Below are 19,300 nucleotides of genomic sequence, written 5' to 3' on the forward strand. Positions count from 1 at the left end.
AGTTTTTGTTTATATTTCAACAACAAATTGCTGTGGAAATATATAAATGAATATAGAATAATAATTATGTGATATTTAAATGTTTATATATTTAAGTGTTGATTATTTAATATATTTAATTATGTTTTAAACTTTTTTTTAATTTAATTGTTTCATTGATTCATTTTTTTTTAAAAATACTTTAGTTTAGTTTTTTCAGCGAAGACACGCCTCGGTTACTGAAAGCCTCTTATAGACAGCGCTGTAAACATACCGTTCTGAGCCAACAAACGATCACGGCTTCCTGTCCTGATGACACACACACACACACACACATCCCAAATTTGACTCTGGGATTTGCATATAGTATTTTATTGGTTTGGTTAGAGCTCAACATGAGCGTGCCTGTTTTCTGTTAGTAAACATTTAACTACATGACTTCCTGTAACATATAGGGCTGTGCAATTAATTGAAATTAAATCACGATTAGACAGAAGCTGTGATTGTCGTGCGCATCTTATCAGTGAAGCACGGATCTGTGATCAGCAGTAAATCTCCATCAATTAATCGAGCAGCCCTAATAACAAATATAGCAACTATGTGTTCTAATAACTAGTGTTATGATTTTCTAAGGGTCTTTTTTTTTTTTTTTTTTTTTTTTTTTTTTTTTTTTTTTTTTTTTTTTTTTTTTTTTTTTAAAGATTCGTGACAACTTTCATTTGAATTTGTAGTTATATTGAATTTATAAAAACATACATTCTGAGAATTACTGGTATCAACTCAAATTTTAGTCAGTTGATTTAATTCCTTTGGTTGCCATGATAATTTTACTTGTGTAACTTTCACATTGAGGTGAAAAAGTTGATACATTTTGATAATTTCATGCTGCAATTGTTCATCAATGGGTGTGCATATTTATCTACAGTCCAAGAGGTGTATGTGAGATGAAGACTCCATAACATCTTGTGTAGTGCATCAGATAATACCTGGCTCAAAATGGACCTGAATGCAAAAGGTGTAACAATTTTCGATGGATGGATGGATGGATGTGTTTTGATAGTCATGACTCTTTTCCAAAATTTGGTTCCCGTACAAAAACTATGCAGTTTGAGAAATTAAGCATCTCGTCATGGATTCAAACAGACCTATACATTATGAGGGTTAGAAAACAGACAAGATGAATTTTCATTTTATTCCGAATCAAAAATGCATGAAAGATTTCAGGTGAAACTCGGCAGGTGTGAGAGAGAGAGAGAGAGAGAGAGACAGAGAGAGAGAGAGAGTTTCTCCCATCTGCTTCTATAGCTGAGTCACTGAAAACAGACGGATGGAGAGAAATCATGTTATCATGGCCTGATGTTTGCTCAGAGATGCCAGCTAACACCCACAATCCCTCACAAAATAGCTCATGATGCAGCTCTTGTTGCCGCTCTCTTCCTCTGTTTACGTCCGGTTATTTTGTGTTTTTTTTCTGTTGCTTTTCCACTCCTTTAATTTTCTCTGCAAGTGTAGTGTTTTTTTTTGTGTGCGCCGTGCATGTAATGTGTTTTTGTGCGGTATGTGTCACCTGTAGTTGTGCAGAAAGGCATCAGTCTGTTAAACCCTTCCAAGGGCATGATGGTAAATTTCCACCGGGAGTCCCCAGGGCAGAGAATAGCCGGTCATTACTGTGTGCGTCTGTACGTATGTGTTTTTCCACCATCTCAGTCTGCGCTTGGGCTCCTCTCTTCTAATTGCCTAGTCACCCTTGGAAAAATGACTTCACAAACAGGACTGTAAAATAAATTTGCTGAAAAAGAGGACAGAGAGAGAGAGCTACTTTAGATTAGATTTGACTTTATTGTCACTGCACATGTAAGCTACAAGGCAACCAAATGCAGAATGAAGAAGATTAATGCTCCTTTTATGTCTGTTTACTTTGCACCGATTATATTGCGTTTTTGGGTTCGTTATATTTCTGGAGATAATTTCTCAGTAATTAGGTAATTTTTAAAACTTTGCATATTATTGTACTGATTTGACTGATTTTTTTTTTTTAGTTTTGGGTATACCAGAATCTTTGAAAGTCTTAAGAAGTTAAGAAGATAAATGTTGAGTGCAGTTTTACTGATAATCAGTCAAGACGCTTCATTGACACACAAAGCAACCAACTAAAGTTTTAGATTTTATGTAAGCCTGTTAAAAGCATTAAAATGTAACAACGAACAAAATGTTATGGTAATAGAAAAAGGCACAGATGTTTCTGAGGACTTGTGAAGACTTTATTTCTGTCCATAGATATATTTTCACTATTGTTACCTGTCCCTCATGTGACAGAAAGACCCACTAAAAACCTACTGAACGTAAATCTATGTTGTCTTTAAAATATGTACAACAAAGTATATTTGAAAACAAATGGCATATTTCATTTTTTTTTTCTTTTTTTTTTTTCTTCAAACTCATTTTCTTTCAATCAACACAGGTTTTGTTTTCTTTTTGGAGCTGATTGATCAAAGGCCTCATTGATCTGAGCGCATGCACCTCAGTTTTTAAGTAAAAAAAAAAAAACGCATAATTTGTGGATAATTTTGTTAATGTTCACTCAAAAACTGCAGTGCAGAAGCTCAGATCAATGAAACCTATGATCCGTCGGTTCCAAAAAGAAATGCAAAACCTGTGCTAACTGAAAGAAAACAAATCGATGGAAAAAATTCAAGCCAATATTTGGTGAAGATAATTAGGGATGTAACGATGCACACAGAGCCTGTTGAAAATTAATAGAAATATGTGACGATTCAAATCGGTTGAGATGTACTGACTGTCTTCAGACAAGTTTAGAAGGTATTTTCTTTTCATCTCACCTCATTTTAATGAATATTAAAGTAGTGTAACCAAGGAAACGCTGTATTGCAGCTGTTCCATAAGCGCCACCTGCTGTCAGAGAGGGAATTTGCATTTTCATTCAGTCTGCTGTTTTTTTTTTTTTTTCGTGCAGATGTTTTATTTAACTTTTAGTTTTTATCATATTTAGTAAACTTATCATGTTTTAGTTTGTCAAGTTTTATTCAACGAAATGTTGAGAATTTCAGTCTAGTTTTAGTCAGTGGAAACTTACACATTTTTGACATTTTCGTTTTAATGTATAATGGTTAAAATTATGAAAAATATATATTATTTTGCTCAATTTTAATTGCGGTGATTGTTGTCATTTGGGCTTTTTTTTTTCTTCACCAATAAGCACAAATCAATAGAATATCGACTTGTATGCATGGTTTATTTCACCTCATCTAATGTTAGTGTACAGATTTATAACAGAATATCAGTTAGAGGCTAAATAAACACCAAAGACTTGAGAGATACACTGGTGTAACAAAAACATACTCTCAAATATCATAACGGAGAAATTCCTAAAAGTAATTCCAATTTGCATTAACGTTTCTCTTTTAAAACAACGTCAGAAAGACTTATTGCTGCGTAAGTAATGTTACAGTCCGCACACAAAACAGTCGAGATCCATGACAGAACACACACTGGCGGGATGAACTTTCATTTAAGCAGAATACCTCAAACTGAGCTCCAGCTTACTTGTACAGCACTATATGTCGGTGTTTTCAGATCACGGCGCCTCCGCAGAGAGAGGGCGTGTGTATTGGTGAGTAAAGACGGCCGCGGGTGGCTTGTGTAACAGCAGAAACACAAGGCTCATTGAAGTCACATTAGAAAAGCTCATGGCAGCGTTAAACGTCAGGTTGCTGACTCTGAATGCTTGCGACTCTTTGCTGATCAGAGAACGGTGTTTCACAGCACAGACCTCATAGTGTTTACACAGCCTTCAAAGCTATGAATTCAGCATTTATACTGGCATATTTTCAGCTCTTAGTCCATTTGTTTCAGTGTGTGGGGTAATCAGGAGACATGTTACAACACACACACACACACACAGTGTATTTATTGAGTTTTATGTTGGTAGGTGTAGTTTTACAATTTTGTAACCACTTGTCATTGCACACACACTTTGTTAGTTAGGGTTATATTGATGACCTACCTCTCCGGTAATATTCATCTCTTAATAGTTAACTCTCTCTTAATTTTTTTCCATAGGACTTAAAAGACCTGACACAGCGAAACGAGTGCCTAGAACTCAAAGGTGAGCTGAAAATCTCCTTGTCACAAAGTTCAGTGTTTGCACGGCCATTGAAAGCTCAGGGGGTTTCAAAACTGTATATTTCCAGTCTTGGAATGGTCATAGACATTTAATGAAATCATAAAAATATTCCTTAAAATATTTTTTATGATCCAGCATTCAAAAACTAATTTTTATTATTCAGTAAGGATGCATGTAATTAATCAAAAGCGTCAGAAAAGCTTTTAATAATGTTACAAGAGATTTATTTTTCTAACAGATGCTGTTCTTTTGAACTCTCTATTCATCAAAGAATGCTGAAAAATAAACTGTATCACAGTTTCCACAAAATATGAAGCAGCACAACTGTTTTCAACATTGATAATAATCAGAAATGTTTCTTGAGCAGCATATTAGAATGATTTCTGAAGATCATGTGACACTGAAGACTGGAGTAATGATGCTGAAAATACAGCTGCACATCACAGAAATAAATTACATTTCACTATATATTCACATAGTAAACTGCTGTTTTAAATTGTAATAATGTTTTTCAAAATAAAAGTATGTTTTAAATTGTACCAACCACAACATTTTTAGTTTTATGTGTATTATATACATTTAATGAGTTCTGGACAGTTAAGTCATGGGAATGCATTGAGTTTCACCGTTTCATTCACTCTCATGCGCACACACCCACACGCAGGTTCAGTTCAGCCTGTTAAAACCGGTTTGTGTTCTTGTTTGGTTTGTGTAGTTAATGGGTGTGTGTCCACAGACGAGCTGATCTCTCCTTCAGAGGATTCAAGTTAACTGTAAATTAGAAAGCAGCAGGAAAATCATCACTATGTGTTTGACTTTGATCTGTGCGTTTACCAAATAAAGAGCTGTATCAGTGCAAACGTTAAATCTAATATCTCTGTGTTTATCTCTCTGTGTTTCCGTCTTTAGGAGAGAAGCTTGACTATAGATCATGTGAGTCTCTGGAGGAGATCTTTAAGAGGGTGCAGTTTAAAGTGGTGGATCTGGAGCAGACAAACTTAGACGAGGATGTGAGTGCTGCTCTTTTTTACCTCGTTCATCATTCTTGGTCTTTCACTTTCCATCTTTAAGACCGCCTGAGCTTGTGTTATGGCGAGTGCTGCGCTCTGATTTTGTGACTCAATGCAAATACTCGTCATGTGTTTAGTGTGTTTGGTGGAGGCATGTGTCTCTGTGTGTGGACTACATGTGTGCTGTAAACACAGACACCAGGAGCTCTGGAGATATTCATTCAGTCTGTTTCTAATGGGTTAGTTAAGGTCACTCCTGGCCTGTGCTAGCTCTGATTGATTTAATGCAATAATCTTGCCATAAGTCATAAATTGGGCGGATCTCAGCATCTTCCATATGCATAAACACACAACTTAAGGGAGTGTCATGAAAAACTGGATTTTTTTCTCTCTTTTGAAATAAATAAATGATATACCAGGGCTCAACAATAAGGACTGCCCAATGGCCCGGGGCCAGCGTGAAGGTCGTTCGGGACCGTAGACGGATTTGTCACTTGCTGGATCGGGTCGGTGCAGTGTAGTGTCGTCATTTTATTTTGTGATTTTGGTTCGTTCGGGACCGTAGACGGATTTGTCACTTGCCCGATCTGGACACTGCAGCGTCGTCACGATTGTCTCTGACATGCGCGGACCACCTGAACGGGCAAATGCATACAAAACAAAAGTATGTCAAAATACCCGTCCTGGCAAGTGACATTTTATCTTTTGCATTTGTTTTTATGTGTTGTTTTTTTAATTAATGGAGTACAGATGCACCAATCGACTGGGCTTTTTTTTTTTTTTTTTCAGACTATCTTCTGTTCCGTGCTTGCACACAATGGCCATTTGTGTGGAAATATTACGTTGTTATTATTATAATTAGTCTGTAAACGGCCAGAGATGCTGAAGACGGACACAAAGAGGAAAAAATAGCAGGCAGAACAAGAGCACTGTTCAAGATGAGCGAAATATAGGAAGAAAATCCAAACAATTAATTTTATATGAATGTGTTTCCGAGGGGAACGGAACTCACTGTTTTCAGAAATGGCATTTTCTTGATTGAAATTTAGGGAAATAATTTAATAAAATACAAACAATAACCAAGGAAACCAATCGCATTTTAAAATTCGAGCAGACATTCTTCAGATTTTGGTAGCCAAAGAAAAATATAAATAAAAAGACTGGCTGAGCTTCACTGCAGAACAAATCAGCGGTTAAAAAACATCATTTTGCTTTTTTTTTTGACAAGTCATGAGATAGGGTTAATGGGACAAAACCCAAGCTCAAATGATAATGCATTATCATGTCCTTGAGTAACAGATCAGATAATTTTCAGATCCAAAAAAATGCTTTATTATTTAACACATACTTCTTTGATACCACAGGGATTGTAACGATTCATCAACTCACGATACGATGCGATACTTCTCACGGTGCTGATTTCAAATTTTTCTTTTGAACAAATTAATGCCACAAATTGATAAATGAGCAGGTCCTTTGATTATTTATCCAGGCTGCTACCCCTTCTTTGACCGAATGCACAGATGTCAATACAATTAGACTTAAAAATACCCAAACAAATCAAATAAAAATGATTTCTTTTAAAACAAATTAAGGCTTTTGGCTTTACTTTTTCACTACAATAAGACATAACCGACTGTATTTATGAGAATACGTGCCGAGATAGTTATTTTTAGATAAATTTGTATGCACGTTTTCATTCAGATGCAAGTATATGCGAAAGATGAATCAATTCTGTGTACGCGCATTGTCTGAAACACAGCTCTCTGTGTGCGCTTTGAATGAGTGCGCGCAGCTCCGAATGCACGTGACTGGTTTAAAACCCTTGAATGTTTAAATCAGCAAGACTTAGAAACAAGTGCAAATGATCCACTACGAACAGTTTCACCTCTACAAGCTAGTGAACAACGCAAATCAAGGAAGGAAGTTTATATCACTGTTCAACATATCCCCTCACGCAGGGCGCTGATACATTTTTACGCGTGATGTCAAATGTTTCCGCAGATTTTTAGTGTTACTATAGAATTTTACCTGAGCATTGCAGATCACGCATATTGCTTTGTTCTTGGTTCTTGTCAACAGTATCTTTCTGTTGTAACGTTGTGCAAGGTAAATAAGAGGGTGACATCTAGTGGAGAAGACTAATGATAAGATTCACATTAATCAGAAGTTCTTTTAAATGTTTGCTGAAATAAATACCGGAAAAGATCGATTCGCGGCTTTTGAGAATCAATATCGCATCGATGTCATTAAAAAAAAAAAAGATTAATCAATTTTTTTTTTCCAGCCCCAGTATACATATATTCTAACCATCGTTGTTTATGTATATATGTTTAATTTATTTATATTTATTTCAATTTATTTTCATTAACAAATGTGATTTTACACAAAAGTTCAGTAAATAAAAAGTTAATAGTGTTATATTTTAAGCACAATATTGTCTGTTTTTATTGTCTGATCTAATATTAATTAAAACAAATATAATCATAATAATTACTTGGTAAAAAAAAAAAATCTAATTAAAGGGATTGTTCACCCAAAAATAAAAAAAAGAAAATAAAAAAGAAACAAATTCTTTCTAAAGGTACTTTATGTAATATCTATTTCATGCTTTTCACACAATTATCGTTTTTAAATGATCTTTTGTGGGTAATTTCTCAGCCAAATCTGATGTGCAGATAATTAGGTTAATCACCACGTTATGTAATTAATTAGATTAAAAAATATATATATCAATTGACAGCCCTAATTTATATATACATATATAATTTTTACATGCACACATTCATGTTGCATTTATTTTAATGTAATTAATTTTGTATTTGTTTTTTTTTTTTATAAAAGATGTAAACATTCTTACCATCACTATTTGTTATTTATGTTATGCTATTATATTTCTTTTTGTTTATTTCATTTATTTATATTTATTTTTAAATTTATTGTATTTTATTTTCGATTTATTTTATTTTTAATGCACATAACTACTGTGCTGGGATCAGTTACTCCTTTCAGTGTTACTGGCCACGGCAGGTTTGTGTCCCCCAGCCGCAGTGCTGAAATCAGCATCTTAGTTGTTTTTCTGTGTCTATAAGTATTTGTTGCACTCCTGCTGCTCCTAATCTTCTTTACATTTAAACCCTCTTTATGAACTGCATTGTATTTGTTCTTGTTTTTGGCTCCTCCAGAAACATTGGGGCAGTTCCCCCTCCTCTGTGAGAGCTTGTGTGTGTGTGTGTGTGTCTGTGTGTGTGTGTGTTGGAGCTCTACACCATACGCTGCTCCTCAGCAGAGCTCTGTCCAATCAAACACAGCTGAGTTTCACTTCTGTCCTCACTCAGAGTGTGAATGTGGGTCAGTCTGTCACAAGCACAAAAGCGTGCAGAATAGTACAAAATGTTTAGCATTATTTAAAGGGTTAGTTCACCCAAAAATGAAAATTAGACTGTTTTTAACTTACCTTCGAAGCATCCTAGGTGTATATGACTTTCTTCTTTCAGACGAATCCAGTCAGAGTAATATTAAAAATTGTCCTGGCTAGTCCGAGCTCTATCATTGCAGTCAGTGTAACACAGCTGAACAGTCCACAAGTCGTCAAATAAAGCGCGTGCATTCATAATAAACGTGCCTCACACGGCTCCGGGGGGTGAATAAAGGCCTTCTGTAGTGAATGCATGTGTTTTTTTTTTAAGAAAAATATCCATATTTTAAATGTAATAAACACTTTTCTCTCACTTCCGTTATCTGTCATACGTGGAAGCCTTTTCCGGCGGATGTTGTAGTACGTAGATTACTGACGAATGCGGAGAGGGAACAAAACAAAACGGCGTTCACGAATTAGAAGTACAAACTGAGAATTTGCAAAGAAAACCGTCGGAGGATTTCGATATACAGCTTCTGTGTATGACAGACAATTAATCGTGATAACCACCAAAGCCCTAAAACAGACAATTGATCACAATAACGGTGACTATTTTTAGACAATTAATCGTCAGCCAAATTTCATAATCGTGACAGCCCTATCAAGATACAGATATATTAGGGCAGTCAGTTTAACGTATTAACTTAATTAATTAGTTATGGAAAAATAACATGATTGCAGTATTTTAACGCAGTTAACGCATTCGTTTCGTCCCACACCTGTACGTCATCTTATATTTCATATAGTTGACAAACATGATGCAGGGCAACAACTATGTAGTCCATAAATGCAGTTATTATGTGCCCCTAAAATTCAAGATGTTGGGCCAAAAAATGCTGCTGTATGAATTTTGTCTCATGTTTATATCATATGATAAGCGAGATCACACGAGCAACGAGAGCAATATCACATGATTGTTGTTTTTGTCCCGAATAGCACGTGTACAAATGTGATTTTACACAACAGTTCAGTAAATAAGAAGTTAACATTGTTATATTTTATACACAATATTGTCTGTTTTTGCAAAAAAAAAGATCTAACATTAATTAAAATAAATATAATTATAATTACTTTGTGTAAAAAAAAAAAAAAAACTAATTGAAGGGATAGTTCACCCAAAAATGAAAAAAGAAAATAAAAAAGAAACAATTTTTTTTTTAAAGGTACTTTATGTAATATCTATTTCATGCTTTTCTCTTGTAACACAATTATCGTTTTTAATTGATCTTTTGTGGGTAATTTCTCAGCCAAATCTGATGTGCCGTTAATTAGGTTAAAAAAATTTAATCAATTGACAGCCCTAATATATATATATACATACATATATTATTTTTACATGCACACATTCATGTTGCTGAAAATTGTTCATTTATTATTGAATTTGTTTTAAGGTAAACAGTTATGTATTTTTCATGTAAAATATTTAATATTTTAGTAGGTTTTTGTTTCCACATGCTCTATCAAGTTATATAAAATATCTGTGTGATGTTTAAGTTTGTCATTTTTCTGTTTGTTTGATTGTAGTACAAAATCACAGATTGTGTAGTATTTTCTTCCATTTCTCTCTCTCTCGCGCTCAACTCACTTTCACCATCACAGCATTAGACTGCTCTCTCTCTCACTCTCTCTCTCTCGTCTCCTCTCTCTCTCTCTCTTATCGCTCTCTCTCTCTCTCTCTCTCAGCCTTTCTTCTCTCCTTTTTCTCTCAGCTCTCTCCTTCTCCCCTCCTCTCTCGTCTCCTCTCTCTGCCTCCCCCTTCCCGCTCTACGATCTCGCTCTCACCTACTATCCTCCCCTCCCTCTCTCTCTCTCTCTCTCTTTTTCTCCTCTTTGCTCTCTCTCTCTGGTCTCTCTCCGACCCTCTGTGTCTCTCTCTCCTCTCTCAGCTCTCTGTCTCCTCTCTCTCCTCTCCCTCTCTCCCCTCTGTGTCTCTGCTCTCTCTCTCCCTCTCTCCTCTCTCTCTCTCTCTACTCTGCCTCTCTCCTCTCTCTCACTCGTCTCTCCTGAACTCTCTCTTCTGTCGTCTCTCTCTCTCTCTCTCTCTCTCTCTGTTGATCTCTCTCTCTCTCTCTCTCCTGTCTCGGTCTCTGTCTCTCTGCTCTCTCTCTCTCGTCATCTCTCTCTCTCTCTCTTCTCTCTTCTCCCTCTCTCCTCTCTCGTCTCTCTCCTCTCTGGTCATCTGCTCTCTGTCTCCTCTCTCTCTCTCTCCACCTCGCTCTCCGCTCATCCTCTCGGATGTCAGTCTCGTCTCGTCTCTCTCTGAGATCGATCTTGTCTCTCTCTTCTCTGACTCATGCTGCTCCTTATCAGAAGGCTTAAGGATGTTAAAGGATAGTGTTAATCTCTAGTGTACAGATGCTGGAAACAAAACCATGTTTTCTCTTGAGACACATACAGTATATACGTAGACGTGTGCTCATGTATAGACATGCAGACTAATTCTCACATCACATGGGACAGTCTGGAGCGTCATCCAGGATGAAACTCATCATTCTCTCACATGTATTTGAATATTACCATATAGACATGTTACCTTGAAAAAAAAAAAGAATTATATTTTATCATAATTAATTGATTTATAAAATATATATTTTACATATGTACCATGATTATATAATATTTGTAAAGTTTTATTTTTTAAAATATATATTTTACATATGTTCAGTGTTTGTATAGTTTTTGTAGGGTTTTGTGTTTTTAACTGGTGTTGTTTGAATTTTGTTTGTGTTGTGCATCTCTTTCGCACACAACAGACTGCTATTAATTCTGAAATGCTGTGCAGAATAAAGAGCATGTTTCTTTCTGCTTCTCAGGGAGCATCAGCTTTGTTCGATATGATAGAGTACTATGAATCCGCCACTCATCTCAACATCTCCAGCAACAGGCACATCGGCACACGCGGCTGGCAGGCCGCCGCACACATGATGAGGAAGGTGAGGCTTGAGTTACGCTCGGTTCACACTTTAATGAAGAGTTGATCTCCTCATCTTGACTCCTCGTGCGTCTGTGTGGCTCCAGACGAGCTCTCTGCAGTACCTGGACGCCCGTAACTCTCCGCTGCTGGACCATTCGGCTCCGTTCGTGGCCAGAGCGCTGCGCATTAGCGGCAGCCTGACGGTAGTGTAGATGGTGAATGCAAATGTATAAGGCAAGACCGCTGATGCTGCTGGGTAATGAAAGAAAAAAATACAAAAAAACTCTGGACATTAAACCTTTGAAACCTGCTGTATCATATTTAATCCACAAATTTCTAAGGGCTTTAAATGATCAGCATTATCAATTTTGCTGATAAACGTGTTTATCTGCTCCATGCCTTCTGTCTTCTGATTGGCATTGTAAAGTTTTTAATATAATTGTACAAATGTCCACATTTTCGCTGTGATTTTTATGCTTCAAATGACACTAGACTGTGGCATATTTGGGTAACGCTTTACTATAAGGGTACTTGAATAATCATGCACTAATAGCTAAAGTAATGCTTAATTCGTCATATACTAATGATTATTAATGGTGTTAACTAATGAAGAGCTATTCTTAACTACGACTGGAGTCAGGCATGAATGACGGCAGCTTTAACTACATGTTAGTACATGTTTGAGAGTTAATGCATTAATTAACATTTATGGGTAAACTGCACCAAACAGCCTCTTTAAGAAGGAATAAGACGTACTCTGACTTTGAAATAAATTTAAACGCTTACCCTTTATTTTAAGGTGTCCTTGTTACGGTGTAATACATTTAAGTACTGAGTGATATTAATTAACTTCTATATGTGACCCTGGAGCACAAAAGCAGTCTTAAGTCGCTGGGGGATATTTGTAGCAATAGCCAAAAATACATTGTATGGGTCAAAATTATTGATTTTTCTTTTATACCAAAAATCATTAGGATATTAAGTAAAGATCATGTTCCATGGAGATATTTTGTATATTTCCTACTGTAAATATATCAAAACTTAAATTTTTGATTTAGTAATATGCATTGCTAAGAACTTCATTTGGACAACTTTAAAGATGATTCCAGATTTTCAAATAGTTGTATCTCGGACCAATATTGTCCTCCTAACAAACCATACATCAATGCAAAGCCTATTTTTACAGCTTTCTGATGATGTATGTTTAAAAAAATTGACCCTTATGACTGGTTTTGTGGTCCAGGGTCACATACGTACTTACTATATAGTTAGAGTTACTTGCATGTAATTATACATAATTTATTGTTATCATAATAGTACAGTCGTGACCAAAAATATTGGCCCCCTTGGTAAATATGATCAAAAAAGGCTGTGAAAATTCACCTGCATTGTTAATCCTTTCGGTCTTTTATTTAAAAATTCACAAAAATGTATCCTTTCATTGGATAATAAGAATTTAAAATGAGGGGAAATATCATTATGAAATAAATGTTTTTCTCTAATACACATTGGCCACAATTAATAGCCCCCTTTTATTCAATACTTTTTGAAACCTTTATTTGCCAGTTTAACAGGTCTAAATGTTCTCCTATAATGCCTGATGAGGTTAGAGAACACCTGACAAGAGATCAGAGACCATTCCTTCATATCCAGAATCACTCCAGTTGGTATCCTTGGTATGCTTCTCCTCTTCAGTTCACTCCTCTCAGTTTCTGTAGGGTTCAGGTCAGAGGACTGGAATGGCTATAGCAGAAGCTTGGTTTTGAGCTCAGTGACCCATTTCTGTGTTGTTTCTGAGGTTTGTGTTTGGGTTAATGTACGGTTGGAAGATCCAAACATGGTCCATTATACGATTTCTAACAGAGTCAGTCACTTACTGATTTTTTTATCTGTTGGTGTTTGATAGAATCCATGATGCCATGTGTCTAAACAAGATGTCCAGGACCTCCAGCAGAAATATAGACCCACAACATCAAAAATACAGCAGTATATTTCATTGTACACATGGGGTACCCATCTTGAGTGTTTGCTGCTAAAAAGCTCATTTTTTAGTTTCATCTGATCATAGAAGCCATTCCCATTTAAAGTTCCAGTCATGGCTGATAACTGAATATGCTGGAGTTTTTCTTGTAACCCTCCCAAACATCATGTGTTGATGTAGGTTCTGTTTGACTATTTTTTAAAGGTTTTCTGAACCAGAGACTCAACTATTTTCTGCAGTTCTCCAGCTGTGACCCTTGGATAGTCTTTAGCTACTCAAACTCTCCTTCTCACCGCACATTAGGACAGACACACGTCCTCTTCCAGGCAGTTTTGTAACATTTTCTGTTGGTTGGAAACTCTTAATTATTGCCCTGATGGTGTGGAAATGGGAGTTTTCACACTGCTCTAGCTCTTTTTTCTTAAAGCCACTTCACCAATTTGTGAAGCTCAATTTATCTTTTGCTGCACATCAGAAATATATTCTTTGGTTTTTCTCATTGTGATGAATGATTAAGGGAATTTGGGCTTTGTTTCCCCTCCTCTTTATATTTCTGTGAAACAGGAAGCCAGAGCTGGATGATTTCATGTTTATAATCATGCTGGGAGTGCTCAAAATTGTGGAATATGAATTGGAATATACTTCAGAGATATTGTACTCATAAGAATTTATAGGGGTGCCAATAATTGTGACCAACGAGTATTTGAGAAAAACATTCATTTCATAATGATATTTCCCCTCCGTTTTAAATTCTTATTATCCAATGAAAGGATATATTTTTGTGAATTTTTAAAATAAAATACCAAAAGGATTATCAATGCAGATGAATTTTCATAGCCTTTTTTTGATCATATTTACCAAGGGGTCCAATATTTTTGGCTACGACTGTAGGTACATGTAACGTGTAACAAGGACACCTTAAAATAAAGTCTTACCATTTAGACATAGAGTTTTTGACATCTGCAGCTTTGTTATAAACATCGCTGGGGGGCAAATTATTTTTTGATATTTGTAGTTTTGCTTTGAAAATACTAAATACAATAATTTGTTATTTTTTCTGTTTTGTGTTGTTCTCTTTCCCTACACAACTAAAGAAACAAATAAACACTCAAAACCCACAAAGAGCACTCGTAGAACAATTCCTAAAGAAATGCTCAAACTAGAAGCATACTGCAGGTAAGGTCAGAACGTTTGCTGGGTATCAGTACAAATCTCTCTCCATCCAGACACAGATCGTGATGATACTGTACCTCCGCTCTCTGACTTCTCCAAAAGCATCCCTTAATCGGGCTCAATACTCGTTGGGTTAGTACATGTGTGTCTGATGTTAAGTGTAAACTATATCCAGAGCGGAATTTATTAAGTAGTTCGGAGTGAATTAATTACGAGTGGGCGCCTCGAGTAAAGTCATTAACACGCCACATGCTGATGTTAGTGTTGTTCATTATAATGGGCGACTCAAAGTAAAGTTATCAATTTTCTAAAATGAAATGTGAATGCAGCGATTAAAAGGCTGTTTGTTTGTGTTCAGCCACAGCACTAAAGATGAACATGAACCTCAGAGAGCTGTATTTGGCCGAAAACAAGCTCAACGGTCTGCAGGACTCGGCCCAGTTGGGGAATCTGCTGAAGTTCAACTACAACATCCAGAATCTGGACCTGAGACACAATCACATACTGGACTCCGGTGAGAGCTCTTGCTGTTATTGGTCTCCTGCTTCAGTAGTGTTTGAACTCGTCGTTCAACCCGCTGTGTTTGCTCGTTCCCTCAGGGTTGGCGTATATATGTGAGGGTCTGAAGGAGCAGAGGAAGGGTTTGGTGACGCTGGTGCTCTGGAACAACCAGCTCACACACAATGGCATGGGATACCTGGCCGCCGCTTTGGTACACACACACACACACAAGGGCTTTTACAAACCAAGAGCAATGCATTTTGTTTGTAACAAGTGTGTAAACCTGAAAGAAACAGGGGATACACTTAATTTTAAGGTGTCGCTGTTACAGTGTAATTATGCGATTAAGTACTAAGTAATATTAATTAATGACATTAGGGTTAGTTGCACGCAATTATGCATAATTTACTGTTATTACTAAAGTAATTATGCAACATGTAACAAGGATGCTAAATGCTTGAAAATAAACTGATCATTTATTAAAGACAAAAAAATTTGTATTAACTATACGTCGTATTAAAGTAATGTTGTTGTAATCAATTAATTGATAATTACATTTTAATGACAGTTAACTATAAAAATCTAGGTCATAATAGGGCTGTATCTAACAATATTTTTTTTTTAACAAAAGACTAATCTGATGATTATTTGGAGCATTGTTTAACTATTCTGGTAATTTTCCATATTGTCCATTTACAACCAATTTTTGACAGAAAATAATTGACTTTTTATGCATATAATTGTTTCAGGCTTAGTTTAGTAGTTTAGTCTGTGCTGCTGTGGTTTTAAAGCATTGTCTGCGCTTGTATTTACAGAAAAAGACGGTCAGATCTCTTTGCAGAATAATCATAAACACACTGCTTGTCTTTTAATTAATGCACTTTCAGTTTCTTCTTCCGCCTCTCTCTGCTTTTTCTGATCCCTCTCTTTTGCTCTGTTTCTGTAGCCGTACACGCAGAGCTTGGAAACTCTGAACCTGGGCCATAACGCAGTGGGGAACGAAGGAGTGCACAAACTGAAAGACGGACTCATAGCAAACCGGTCCATCCTCAGGCTGGGTCTGGTCTCCACCAAACTCTCCTGCGAAGGTGAGATCTGGAACGAAACGTGAAGTTACTGTACATGTAAACATGATGAATTTGATGTTGAATGTTGGGCTGGGCTTATGTTAAGCGTGTCGGTGTGTTTGTTCGTGTGATAGGAGCGGTGGCTATCGCTGAATTCATCGCTGAGAGTCCGAGGCTCCTCCGGCTGGACATGCGGGAGAATGAAATCAAGACCGGAGGCCTCATGGCTCTCTCGCTCGCCTTTAAAGTCAACACATCGCTGCTCCGACTCGACCTGGACCGAGAGCCCAAGAAAGAGACGGTGAGTGTTCGTTCAATGGGAAGGAGAAAAGATTTAACTTAATAGAAGTAGATCTTCCTGTGTTTAAAGCTAAAACAGTGTTAGATTGTAGGTAGTAAGTTCTGTTCATTTATTAGAGTTCTCTAAAACTATATTGCATTCTTCATATACAGATATACAGGTATATATTGCTGTTTGTTATATCAGTGCAAATATATTCAAATTAAATGTTCTATGTTTATCACGGTTTCCACAAAAATATGAAGCAGCACAACTGTGTTCAACATTGATAATAATCAGAAATGTTTTTTGAGCATCAAATCATCATATTATTATGATTTCTGAAGATCATGTGACACTGAAGACTGGAGTAATGATGCTGAAAATACAGCTTTGAATTTCACTTAATTATATACCACAGATGCATCAATGACCTTTTTATTGCATAACTATTCTGCATCCTTTTTCTCTCGCTGCTCTCACAGCTGAAGTGTTTCATTGAGACACAGCGCGCCCTGCTGGCAGACATTCAGAACGGCTGCAAGAGGAACTTCATCCTGGCCAAGGAGAAGGAAGAGACGGAGCAGAAGATGAGGCAGTCGGTTTCAATAGCCGAAATCGCCATGGAGGACCAAACTCAAGAGGATGAAGATGCATCTGCTGAGAGAAGCGAGGAAGAAAACTCCGCCGGTCAGGGAGACGCAACCGATGAGGGCAGTGCATCTGAGAGCCAAGAGGTCAACGAACAGAAACCGACACTACAAGACGACTCGGACTCGGACACAGAGGATGAGGAGGCAGCAGAGGAGCCGAAAGCTACTGCGAACACCACATCTCCCATAGAGATTCCTGCAATAAACGCCTGTAAGGCCGTGCCCTCGATGTCTCCTCTACCAGGATCTCCAGTGACCGACGCTAGCACTGTCCCAAGACCCCCACCATCTCCTAGCCGCTGCTTTTCAGTGTCTAGTCCCGGCAGAGGACACAAAATCTTTATGGTAACACGTGTGGAAAGCCCTCCGGAGCAGCAGCAGACGACTGTATTGGCGAAAGGCGTCAGCGAATGGGCGGCAGAGAGCCAAACATGCACACAGACTAATATAAAAGCACCTTCACAACTGCCTGAGCAGAAACCGACAGCATCTGAGCTCAGCACGTTAACATCACGTGCAGAAACAACACCAGCACCTGTTGAACCGCTCAACACGTCCGTATCGTCACTTGCGGATAAGCAGGAGAACCTGAAGGAGTCTCAAACTTCACAGGAACCTGCGACGCCATTTGAAAACCAGAAGGACGCTGTCCACATAAATCAGACTCACTTAAAGCAACAGTTGACTGTAAATACAAACACAAACCGAGCGCAAGAGACGCTAAATGTAAGCGAGAAGGACCAGACGTTCTGTTCTCACACCGAGTCCAGTCCCATCCAAACAGGACAATCCCAGGATGAGACGCTAAGCCCATGTCCGGAACAGCTCCAGGAAGGTCATCCAGGTGGTAACGGAGAGAAACAGCAGCAACCGGCCGCTCAGCTGCAGCCTTCACTGGAGGTCACGGCAGGTCACGGAGCCCTCGATGAGGAGGAAGGCTGCCGTGCTGGAGCGGGATCTCCTGACGAAGGTCATGCTGCTGGGAGCAAGGGCACAGGGCTGCCCAACGGGCTGAAGCCAGAATTTGCCTTTCACCTGCTCGAACCCAAGGGACCCAAACCAGCCAGCTGCATAATGGAGCATGGTGAGTTACGCCGGATTACCTCATATTCCACTGCATCGTTCCACAGCACATTTATTTGGATTAATTTACATTGTTCCTAAAACCTGTTCACACCAATTCCGATGCGGCTAAAATATTCCCAGTGGGGCTGTCATGATTCCTTGATTAAATACGAACACTTGATTATAAATAATCCTCGATTGCAGTATGCAAAATATTGGAAGTGGCACATTCCATGGATGAGAATCCATGAAAAGCATTATTAGACCATTTTCTGAGGCTGCATGAAAAAAAAAAAAAATCATAATAAAGCATAGTACTATTGTGAATTTATGAAGGCTGCGATTCAGTTAAATAGTCTAAATATATGTGCTGCGGATTTAACCCTCTGGAGTCTAAGGGTATTTTTGGGGCCTGGAGAAGTTTTGTCATGCCCTGACATTTGTGCTTTTTTCAGTTTCTTATAAATATCTAAATGGCTAAAGTCTAATCTCCACTGTAATCAGCACAAACTAGGCTATAATAATATGTGAGCAGCATGGATGTACATGATTGTGGTTTTTGAGAAAAAAAAAATGTTATGCGTGGTTAGTGAAAAACTAAAAATGTTAAATCACTTTAAATAAGGCAATAAAACACATACAGAACATTGGTTCCCAGGAATTTTGGAGAACTGGACGCTTGTAGCCTAGAATTTTTCTAAATGATGTGAAAATCATCTTGTTTACTCACTTACAGAAAACAATATATTGATTTAATTTTCTAAGACACTTTTTTGTTGGTAAAAGTCATATGCGAGTAGGCGTCAACTATCATGAATTCACACCTGAGAAGACAAGACCTGCATAATGAGCTGCATAATGATGCCATTCAGTCAGCTGTGTCACTGAGAGGGATGAGTTACAAGAAAGAATGTGAGGACAAAATAAATCTATATAATTTTATGTTTGTAGTTTATTTAGAATATATTTAATTATCCCACAACATAATTTAATATTCACTTTGAGTGCAGTTAAACAGCTTATTAGGAACAATCAAGCTGACTTTCAAACTGAATTTTTTGCATCATTACTCCAGTCAATCAGAATCCTTTTAACAACTTATTTTCTACAAAAAA

At 37.3% G+C, this 19,300-nt stretch overlaps 1 protein-coding gene across 1 annotated transcript in view; it reads left to right on the plus strand.

Annotated features, from left to right (window-relative positions):
* LOC109110322 (protein phosphatase 1 regulatory subunit 37-like) overlaps positions 1–18,503 on the plus strand; it is a 36,750-nt gene extending 18,247 nt beyond the window's left edge. The window contains 10 exon segments of the mRNA XM_042774761.1: positions 4,060–4,105; positions 5,033–5,133; positions 11,365–11,484; positions 11,570–11,701; positions 11,703–11,721; positions 14,978–15,133; positions 15,219–15,331; positions 16,067–16,208; positions 16,322–16,488; positions 16,953–18,503. Coding sequence (XP_042630695.1) covers positions 4,060–4,105; positions 5,033–5,133; positions 11,365–11,484; positions 11,570–11,701; positions 11,703–11,721; positions 14,978–15,133; positions 15,219–15,331; positions 16,067–16,208; positions 16,322–16,488; positions 16,953–18,284 — 2,328 coding nt within the window. The 3' untranslated portion in view covers positions 18,285–18,503.
* Positions 18,504–19,300: the final 797 nt, after the last annotated feature.

Source organism: Cyprinus carpio, chromosome A18 (assembly GCF_018340385.1).
Source record: "Cyprinus carpio isolate SPL01 chromosome A18, ASM1834038v1, whole genome shotgun sequence".
NCBI lineage: Eukaryota > Metazoa > Chordata > Actinopteri > Cypriniformes > Cyprinidae > Cyprinus > Cyprinus carpio.